The 11,017-nt window shown below is 40.7% G+C and overlaps 1 protein-coding gene across 1 annotated transcript; it reads left to right on the plus strand.

The window, feature by feature from the left end:
- The first annotated feature begins 1,133 nt into the window (after positions 1–1,133).
- Positions 1,134–9,738, plus strand: LOC117268678 (5-hydroxytryptamine receptor 3A-like). Its single transcript, XM_078161397.1, has 9 exons — positions 1,134–1,953; positions 2,052–2,197; positions 2,482–2,526; positions 2,604–2,710; positions 2,803–2,972; positions 7,883–7,998; positions 8,289–8,499; positions 8,597–8,734; positions 8,845–9,738. Exons 1-9 carry the CDS (start codon positions 1,890–1,892, stop codon positions 9,099–9,101), a joined length of 1,254 nt encoding a protein of 417 aa, XP_078017523.1. The 5' UTR covers positions 1,134–1,889; the 3' UTR covers positions 9,102–9,738.
- Positions 9,739–11,017: the final 1,279 nt, after the last annotated feature.

Here is an 11,017-nt window from a genome sequence, read left to right on the forward strand (position 1 = left end):
ATGCCTGCTGGAAAGTAGCAATGTCTTGGTAAAAAATCAATCACTTTTCATACTACTATCCTGGCAGGAAATGCAGAGATGTCTCAGTAAAAAGCAACCACTTTATCTTGCTACAAAACACCACATGTGGTGCCAAAAAAGCCACTGGAAAGACAGAATTGACTCGCTAAATCACATCTGGTTTTGTTGTTTGTCGGTTTTGAAGAAAAGGTGACATGTCACCCGCCATCCTCTTGACCTCCTGGTGACAAAAAATATGTCTAAAAAATGAAAATGTAATGTTGCAGAAACATAGCCTACAACATTTTCTTCTGGCAACGGGGCTGCAGCGGGACAGGGCAGCTTAGTTTTATTCAGAATGGGCTTCAGATGGATAAAGATATGAGCCAAGAATGCAGATATGAGATTTAAACCTGGTGTCAGATTAAGAGGAGATGTTATATTGTAGTATTTCCTTCATAAAACCTAAAGCAGATACCAAAAGAACCATGCATCTGTATTTCCTAGAGTATACAAGGTGCCAGAGGTGCCAGAGGAGAAGGAGGTCGAGCCTGCAGTGTGGAGAGCCTTTGAAACAGTGAAGGCTGTTGTTTGTCTGACATATTTTAGGGCAGAAGGTGATAACCTCAGAGGTGACTGATAATGATCAGGTCAATCAGGTATGACACAAATGTGACGTTCAAGATAAAGCACCTGTTTCCCAGTGGTCCAATAATCCAGGAAAAAGCAGACAGCTGAAAAATTTAGTTTTACAGAGTATAAAGGGTTTGATATCATTGTCAAAATGCCTTTTTCATAAAGCACTTCACTTGACTGGAGACACGCTAATAGCTGGCAACCTGTTGGAAATTTGTTTTAATCTCCTGGAGATTGTTTTCACTTTTGCAAACTTATAATGAATTCATTTTTGTCTTTGATTAGCGCTTTTAAAATTGTCCTTACCCTACATGCCTAGAGACCATCTTGCTGGGTGTTGCTGTGATCTTGGGATCACCCCAGGATGCGTCCAAGATGCAGCAGTCCGTGAACAAAACAAATTTGGGCCAGGGGCATAAAGTAGGGGTGGGGACGAAATACCTGCCAAGGTACTAAAATCTACTACGATAGGTGTCACATTTTGCCGTGATCACACACACACACACACAGACCAGCTGTCTCTACGTTTTCATGGCACATAATGACACAGGCACCCATTAAACCACTCAAGATATCACCACAGAACGTGTCAAAATTGTAAATAATATTATTCGACTGATTATATGCAAAAATAACTCAATTTTGTGCCTTTTTCATTGAACATCTATGTATGCCTGTAAATCACTGAAAATATTGATAATCCATTATAAAATATTGATCATTTGATATGTACTTTTACATTTTTAAGGGTCCCACAGACACTAAAAGCCCCATAGAGTCATATTATAAAATCATCCAGCTGTCAAAACAAAGACACGCCGTCCCCGGAACACACTGAAACCACAGTCTTTGTCCTGTATCCACGACTAAGGGACTTTCAGGGTAAACCATGTCTCTGTTATTCAGTGTACTCTTTTGTCCAGCAGTCACAGGTCCATTGTAATGCAAAGTAGCATGACCTGGTATAACAACAAATAGAAGCTGGAGATAGCAGGTAAACAGACAGTATGAGTAATTGCATTTGTGTTCTGACTGTTTGCACAAGATCACTGAGGGATGCACTGAACGCTCACTGTAATTAATCACGAGATGGTGTTTTCTTGCAGACCATTGTGGGTCGCTCATATTGTCTTGTTGTGTTGTGAGTACGCGGGTAAACGTCACAGACAGGCCTATTTAAGTGCGAGGAGGAACGTAAAGGGATGACACACAGCTGTCAGTCAATGAGTCGTTTGTGAATTAAATTGTTAGACATGGTGAGATTTTCTACCCACAGCCTGTGGAAGGCAGTCCTCTTCCTGGGTTTACTAATTGTAGGTAAGTGTAAGCTCACAGCTCACAAAACGTTGTTTTAGGGAGAAGTAGAGTGGGAGGAGTATTTCTGAATATATCTTAATAATTGTCTCTAATTTCAGGATGCCCACATGCTGAATCCACATGCAAATCACGCAGATGTCTGGCTGAAATTTTGGTCAACAAAAAGTTTACATCTCAGCCTCAGTATGAAAACTGCAGCCAAATGATTATGGTGCCATTTATTGAGTACCAGACTCTGTCAGTTGTAAGTATCATCTTATACATTTTAAAGTGGAGCTAACTGAAAATTCTTTTTTTGTTTCTCTTTTTAGACCGCTCATAGCTTGAGGAGAGCTCATTACTTTAATTATAATTACAGTTGGTGTTATTATTCCCAAGCTTTGTTAACATAAACCTGCTAAATATGTGTTGAGATCAGGTAAAAAAAAAGTAAAGGATGTCCTTTAACTGAGCAAGGATACAGATTAGTTTCCACCAGCACTCCAATGGTGTTGACACTGCCTAACCACTTTTTTTTTTTTTAATCAGGACACTAAGAATCTCCGCTTAAATAGTCGTCTGCAAGCCTCACTTGTAAGTTTCAAAATACGTACAAATGAACAAAAATAAAACAAAGAGTATGCTTCACTGATTTTGATTTGAAACCACAGAAATGGGAAGATCCTGAGTTGGCATGGGACACATCAGTTTATCCATATGATCAAGTGGTCCTGCCCGTAAGCAAAGTCTGGACCCCAGAGCTCCGTGTAACAAATGGGTAAGTTACGTAATATTTAGTAACTTACACAATTCTTACAAATTCAACGCACAATCTCCTCGATATCGCTTTGTTGTCTCTCACCTGTGTAGAATAACAACAACTATGAGGCACAGCTCGCATGATCTGCTGGTGATGAGTAATGGCACAGTGAAGCACAATGTGATCATCACTGCCGAGGTGAACTGCGAGGTCAATCTTTTCAACTATCCCTTTGCTTGGGACGCATGCCCTGTTGCTATCCAGACTTGGTCAGATGATGGTGAGTTTCGGAGCAAACTGGATGTTATCATTGTACATATCAGTGTTAATCCTGAAGATTTTGACTTATCTTCTTCATGGTGTGATCATGTTTTTCTTTTATGCTTTTAAAAATGTGTCCTACTGTGTGAAATAACCATAAATGTATATTTTTTAAAAATACAAGTTGTTTGTAATCGTCCTGCCAAATTGTTTCGTGCAGCTTTTTTGTGGCAAACCCTCACTTCACCACATTGAATTCAGAATGCCACCAGTTTTACGCATAAAACATCTGTTTACAGTTAAGAGGAACGCAGAACCTTTATTAGCCAAAGGCTTTGACGTCAATTAGAGAGAGATGTATAGGGATATAGCCCTATAGAAGTCTTAGATGGGGCCTTGCAGCCCACACGCTGGGGTAAAGTGTTGGCATTGTATGTTTCTGAAAACCACGGATGTTACATTTGTATGTTTCATACATATGACACAGTTTATTACATTTATATGAGTTATATTAGGTAGGCGGGGGGGTGATGGATGGTGTAACATCTAGGCGACACCACTGTTTAAGTCCAAATTAAACCAGTCAGCTCTCACAAAAACAAACAAACAAAAAAACCCACATAGGTCAATTGTGCAAGCAGGTTATTACAACCAGGCCCCTCCAGGAAGTGCGCTAAGCTTTGAGGTCAGTTTTCATAGTGGCCAAACAGTGGAGTTACAACTCCAAAGCCTGTCATGTGATGTAATTGACCGATGGCTAAGTCCCGCCCTCAAACGCGATGAGCCAATCACAGTGCGTATAGCCATTCCCATACACCTGGACATTCTCTGCCTGGACGTTCATTGAAATGCATTACAGAAAGTCAGTTTTGTTCGGTTTTATGAGCTTTTTTGGAGATTTGAAGTTTAAAAATGGTCAAACGGTGTGCATGGGGTACATGCAACTCCGAAACAAGGTATCCTGAGAGGCTAGGCGATGAGGTGTATTTTTTACACTTTAAACCACATCTCAACCAAGAAAAGTGTCTCCTTTGGATAAAGTTGTGCGGTGACGTTAGACCACAACATCAACTCAACGTGAATAAGATTAACAAGGATGTCTACATCTGTTTTAAGGTAAGTCAACATCGTGTTCGAGGCAACATATTGCCACTTTGCTGGAAAGAAATATAAAGTTATCTTTAACATCTCTAGCTAACGTTAGCTAAAGTTAGCCTAACGTTAGCTCCTAGCTGCATTGTTCATCATGTCACCTTGTTTGCTGGGAGTTCATTAGCCTGTTCTAGTTTTGTACTTTGGTGATCGTACATCATTGTTAGCTGTTGTCCAAAGGGCTCTAGTTAAGCTAACGTTAACTTCTGGAGCTTAGCGTCATTAATTTATCTGTAATCGCAGAGATAACAAAAGTTGGCAAACATTATGCCGAATGATATGAAATACTGTAGCACCAAACTAACGGAGAGACACTCTAGGTAAAGGTGGTAAAAGGCCGTTATCCTTTTCTCATATTCTGAGCCAAAAACCTTAACTTCAGTGGCACTTTAACTTCTTGTCTTTGATGGCGACGGCAACGAGATGCGGTTCACAAGCGTACACTGTGACCTGTAAAATTTGGTTTGTAATTTAAGCTTTTCATCGACCTTCTCAACAATAAAATGATGAATATAGCCTATCCCTCCAATGTGTAGTTTAGGCCCTTTTGATTACTTCTCAATGACATCTGATCGTTATGTCCCCAAAAATCATCAATTGCCTCCTGCGAAATGCCGTGTACTATGACACCTGCCATAGCACCGGTCACTGAATGTTGATAGTTTGTCCGAGTGAGTGGATGGGGGCATGGCTTAGTCATAGGTCAATTGGGCCCAAAAAGACCTTTCCCCATTGACATACATTTGGAAAAAGATGATAAGATATTGTTAGTGGATAAATTTTTTGAGCATCACTTCCCATGCAAAATTATATGTTTCATTATCAGGATTTGATCCATGTGGTCTGATAACCTTTGAAAAGTCTAGCAGAGCTGCAAGATTAAATATTTATATCCCCATTCAAGTTATTCATTCATTTTCTGTAACCGCTTGTCCTGTTAGGGGTCGCGGAGGGGCTGAAGCCTATCCCAGACATTGGGCAAGAGGTGGGGGTACACCCTGGACAGGACACCAGACTATCACAGGGCTGACACATAGAGACAGACAACCATTCACACTCACATTCACACCTATGGGCAATTTAGAGTCACCAATTAAGCATGTCTTCAGGGGACTGTGGGTGGAAGTCGGAATACCTGGAGAAAACCCACACTGACATGGGGGGAACATGCAGTCTCCTCACAGAGGGGCTCCCCCACCCTGGGATTCGAACCCCCCACATTGGTTTCAAACCAGAAACCCTCTTGCTGTGAGGCGACAATGCTAACCACTATACCATCCCATTCAAGTTAGCAGAGTGCTAAACCAGAGGTAGCCAGTTCACTGCCAGAAGTCTCTAGTGTGCTGGTTCTATGGGCCCTGTGATGCAAAAGCCAATCATCTGGGTAATTTCGGACCACTGAAATTGAGCTTTTTCAGCTACATGCACCACTGATCAACTTTCATTGGAATGAACAGGGTCCCGCCTCCAATGCTGTATCCAGGTCTCTTGATACATCCATGATTACGACCGATGGATACGTTTATTGTAAGGCAGTGTCCTCTAGTGGCCATAGTAATTATTACAGGAGCAGAGAAGGAAGTGACGTGTTAATCTCCCGGTGACAGCTCACTAACTCTGACCGTAGTTGGGAACAGGCTAGCTTATTAACATTACCTTGGCTCATTAGTAGCTGGTAACAAGCTTCTAGTGGTCCATACCACTCTGCAGGAGGAAGGATGGCAAGGCGTTCAGTCAACAACGAACATGGCCTCCTTGTGAGGTCGAACAGTAGCCCCGAGCTTATCTAGACACTTCATTCTGCTGACTATCATCACTTCTTGCCACCATGACAACCTGAGAGAGCTGCTTCCCCCCATACACACTGAAGTACATGTTACAATCTCACAGGTTACCCACAAGCCCACCGACCTTAAAGGGGAAAAGGGTGAGCCGGTAACAGACATGATGAAGCATAACAAGTAACAAAGTCCATGCCATGTTGTACGAATACCAAAGAAGACCCCTGTAGGGTGTGTGGGTGGGTCAAACAACCGTAGGACTTTCACCCAGGAGATTGATGTCCGCGTTGGGAAGTCAACATTGACTTCTTTTACTAAAAACATAGCCTAGTATTAGGGCCGTAACAGTACATGTATTTGTGTCGAACCGTTCGGTACGCGACTTCGGCACGACCCTGTACCGAATTATTGGGCACAGGATATTATTTTATTTTATTTAATTTTGTTTTATTTTAATTCCGTTTTTGCGAGCCGAACCATTTAAAATATCTACTTCCCCGACGGACATAATTGAGTGACAGACCGAGTCCGACCGTAAATCTCCGCTTTCACTTTGTGCAGCGCATTCTCGCATTTTGACAACCTGAAGACCCACCCGCAAACCTTAAGTCCTCCATTTGGGAACACTTTGGTTTCAGGGTAAAATACGAAGATGGAGATAAAGTGTGCCGACACTGCAGAACAGTGGTCGGGTATGTACTTGGAAACACGCCTAACATGCTAATGCATCTAAAGCGACACCACCCGAGTTTGAACGTTAACCGGCACGACTAGAAAAAGCAATCTGGTGCAAACTACGATATCGTCGTCATTTGAAAAGAAAGAGCGTTTCCCTGACCATCGCGCTAAAGAAATAACCAATGCCATTGGAGTTGAGTAAAATTGTTTAAGCTGCACTTTAGATATTGAAGCATGTTTTGTTTACTGCACTTTAACAAAGTGGGAAAGCTAAGTAAGTTCCTAGTAAAACTGAATCTGAGCAGGCTTTAAAGCTGACCAGCTGCACCTTACTTTTTATTTTAATTGAGTAAAATTGTTTAAGCAGAAATTTATATTTATATTTTTCATTCAAAAAATGTGTTAAAAAACAGCAGGATTTTATTTTTCACTTTTATATTACTATTTTCATTCAAACAATGTGAAAAAGCAGGATTTTATATATATTTGTTTCATTCAAAAATTGTGTAAAAAGAGTTAACTGCTGTGGTGGTATGTTTTAATAAGGTTACCAATAAGTAAAAGATATTTAATAGTTGTCTATTTTTTTCATTACTGTACCAAAAAAAAACGAACCGTGACTTGTGTACCGAGGTACGTACCGAACCGTGATTTTTGTGTACCGTTACACCCCTACCTAGTATGCTTGTGTGTAGCATGCTACTAGTGACGTCTATGATGTGACGTATGTGACATATGTCGTGAGGAATCGTATGTGATATAATTCACATTACACTGGTGACAAAAGTACTTACGATGTCTTTCCTAAACCTAACCACAATGTTTTGGAGTAAAACTGTTTATTGGCGTTAGGGACATGTTTAAAACTGCTACCATAAGAATGGTAATGGTAATGTAAAGATTCAACATACCCGCTACATATGAAACACATGTAATACATCAATGGTTTGCAGAAATGTACAATGACAGCATTTAGTCTGGTATTTTGGGTTCGGCCTTGACATCAGTTGGAGACTGCGGTGAGAGCAGAGAGAGACAAAAGAGGTAAGGTGGTTAAAATATTCTTAAGTTATGGTTATTCCTAGACAGGGAGCTGCCCAAAGCCTGATTAACTGCTTTAGGCGAATGACTAAAAGTTTGAAAATGAAAAAAATCTGTGAGTGTGGGGTTGGAAAGGAGTTTACAAGATCTCTGCAGCCTTTCAGCACCTCAATGTCCAACGAACTGTTGGAGGGTGAGCTGTGCATTGTGTAAAGGTCTGTTAAATTTCTTCAATGGTTACCCTTCAGTGTTTTAAAGAAGGCTTCATTTTATTCAGGATGTGGCACACGTTTGGAATTTGATCAATTGAAAATGGTCGATGGGACCCATGGAGATTGGCAGACTGACGATGTGTTCCTTGCCAGACAGACGGATGAACGCAATTACATCCTGGTAAGATCACAAATGTGTGAAATAGTAATTTATAATCTACTTAATACAGGCCTTTATTATGAATGGCTGGAGCCTGTCACAGCTAACATTTTCAGGAAGTAAACCAAAAAGCTAGAAACTTGTTTTGGTGTATGCGCTAGGTGAGCAATTCCATTTGACTGAATAGTTGCCATTTTGGGATCTGGTTTCTATGGACCAGATTGGGATAAACAGCTCATTCTAAGGTAATGACAACACAATGATTGTTATTTTTATGTGATTATAAACATATTATATTATATTCTCCTCAGGTGCAATTAAGCATCAAATACACCAACCCCTTCATAACATTAATGCTGCCCAGTATTCTGATCGTCCTGGCTGATGTGGTCAGCTTCGCCCTGCCGCTTGGAGGTGGAGAACGCAACTCTTTCAAGGTCACTCTTGTGCTCAGCTTCACCATGTTCCTCATCATCCTCAACGATCAGCTCCCTGGAGACAGCGCCTGCAGCCCCGTCATCCGTCAGTCAGCTCACACACAGACAGAAATACCCTCACAAACCAAATACTTCAACGGCATTACACTTTGATTCACTGAAACATTTTGTCTTCGCTGCAGGAACCCACTTCTGTATTTGTCTGGTCCTCTTGGTGGTGAGCATGCTGGCGTCCATGGTGATGACACGATTGGCCAAAGATGGCAGCCTCATTCTCTGCTGCTGCTCCCCAGTCCAGAGAAAAAAGAAAGACGATGAAGGTGAGGACAGCTTCACTGTAGTGACTAAGTAGGGTGTTTAGACACTCACAAAATCTTGATTTTTCATAACACTGTATAACCTGCTCTGGTTGCGACTTTAATCCCTACAGAAGACAAAGCTGACATCAGTGTCGTTCAGGTGGATGGCACAGTGGAGAACACGCGAATGCTCCGAAAAGTGGTGAACTTCCTGGAGAATCTTGACGCGCAGACACTGGAAAGTGAGAGACATCAAATGTTTGCCAACAAACTGGATAAGGCATTTTTCTGGCTCTATTTCATTTCGGCCATCCTCTACTTTTCTGCTATGACGTATGTGATGGTAAATTATAAATGCACAGTTAACCATTTTGATTTCTGGTACTAATGAAATGCATGTCGTTACTATAACGACAGAGTGAGCTGAAACAAATACAATCTTACGAATTCTAATTCAACATACAGATTCAAAGACTGATGCAGATCACAGCATACGTTTATCACATTCTCTGTATCTCAAACACTGTAGTGCTGATTTGTATTTGTAGTTCCTCTCTCGTGTCTGATAAAGATGTGTGTGTCAGCATATTTGTGGGAATTTACCAAATAATTTCAGCCTGTTGATGTCATTTTAATCACATAAAGTATGTAAGTATATGGAATAGTTATTTAAAACTGGGGCATCTGCACAAAGGACAAAACCATGTTCCTCCAGCTCCATGTCTTTTTTTTTTATGATGACCCATCTCACTTGGTTAAACACCTGTGCACAGTGTAACACAAGTACACTTTTGTATAATGGAGTCTATATTCAGTTGCAGACTTGCAGTCATTTGTTTCTCTGTGTAAACCTGTTCAGTCTCTGCAACCACTGAGTTCTAGCCGGTGGTTTTGTGTCCTTTCATTTCACAGTTCTAATTTTCTTTGCAATCAGTAAAAGTATCCACAATATATACCTCTGGTCTGTGCCATATGTGTCTTATTTATAGATCCTTGCAAAAGTAAAAATGGATGTGAGGGCATCCACTTCTTTTCTCTGAACCCTTGAATTACTGGACAGTCCCAGAAGATGTTTTTTCTCCTGTTTCTGTACAGTTTCTCAGCATAATGCTGCAGCTGGTTCTTTCACATATGAATAAATAATAAAATGTGTATTAAAACATCTGCTTTCTTACATCCAGCCAAATTCTTTCCATCTTATCTTACTATATAATGATGAAAACTCTGTCTGTGGGTGTGTCTGTTCCATGTTTTTCTCCTCACTGGCTTGGTCAATCCATGTGAAATTTGGCACAGTGGTAGAGGGTCATGGGAGGGTGCGAATGAAGCAATATTACATCAATTGGCCAAAGGGGGGCGCTATAGCAACCGATTGAAATCGCAAACTTTGAATGGGCATATTTCATGCCCCATATGTCGTAGACACATGAAACTTTGCACAGAGATGCCTCTCCTCATGAGGAACAAATTTGCCTCAAGAACCCATAACTTCCGGTTATATAGATTTTCCCCCATTTTGAATTTTTGAAAAAATAATGAACATAATCTAGGGACCAATATCTAAAGTTCCCTCTTGGCAAAAGTTGGAAAACTTACTAAAACTGAGCTTCTATAAGGCAATGAATATTGTGGAGGGCGTGGCTCATCACATAAAGGTGTATAACATCTCAAGGGTTTCACTGATCATCACGTAACTTTGTAGGCATATGACCACACATAATCTGAGGGGACCCCTCCATTATTGACCCCATCAAACAAAATGGGGGCGCTTTTCACTAAACTTGGTAGATATGTAGAACAGGACGCCTCAAAGTGACTAGAGAAATTTAACTCTAATTGGCAACTGGATGGCGCTATAACAAAAGAAAAATGCTTAAAAATGGCTAAAATGCGACTGATTGCTGTGGCTCCCCCTGTGGCCGAATGTTTGGGTTTTTTTCTAATTTTTGGTGTGACTAAGTCATGGTATGGTATGCTGTACATAATCACAGAAACTGTCAGTGTGTCATTTTGTCAGTTGGTCATTATGTCTGTCCCATGTTTTTCTACTCACTGACGTGGTCAATCTATGTGAAACTGCACATAGGCATTGAGGATTGGCATAGGTAGAAGGTGACAAAGCTACCAATGGGTATGGACTAGTAACTTTCTATTGATTCAAAAATCAGAGATTTTATTGTTGAGGATTTTCTAATATTGAATAAAACCCTCCTCAGTACTTGTATTCCAAGATTTTTTGGGGGAATTGAAATCCATAGAATAAAGTGCACAATACACAATAAATGTCTACAATTACAAATACAT

This window comes from Epinephelus lanceolatus, chromosome 18 (assembly GCF_041903045.1).
Source record: "Epinephelus lanceolatus isolate andai-2023 chromosome 18, ASM4190304v1, whole genome shotgun sequence".
Taxonomy (NCBI): domain Eukaryota; kingdom Metazoa; phylum Chordata; class Actinopteri; order Perciformes; family Serranidae; genus Epinephelus; species Epinephelus lanceolatus.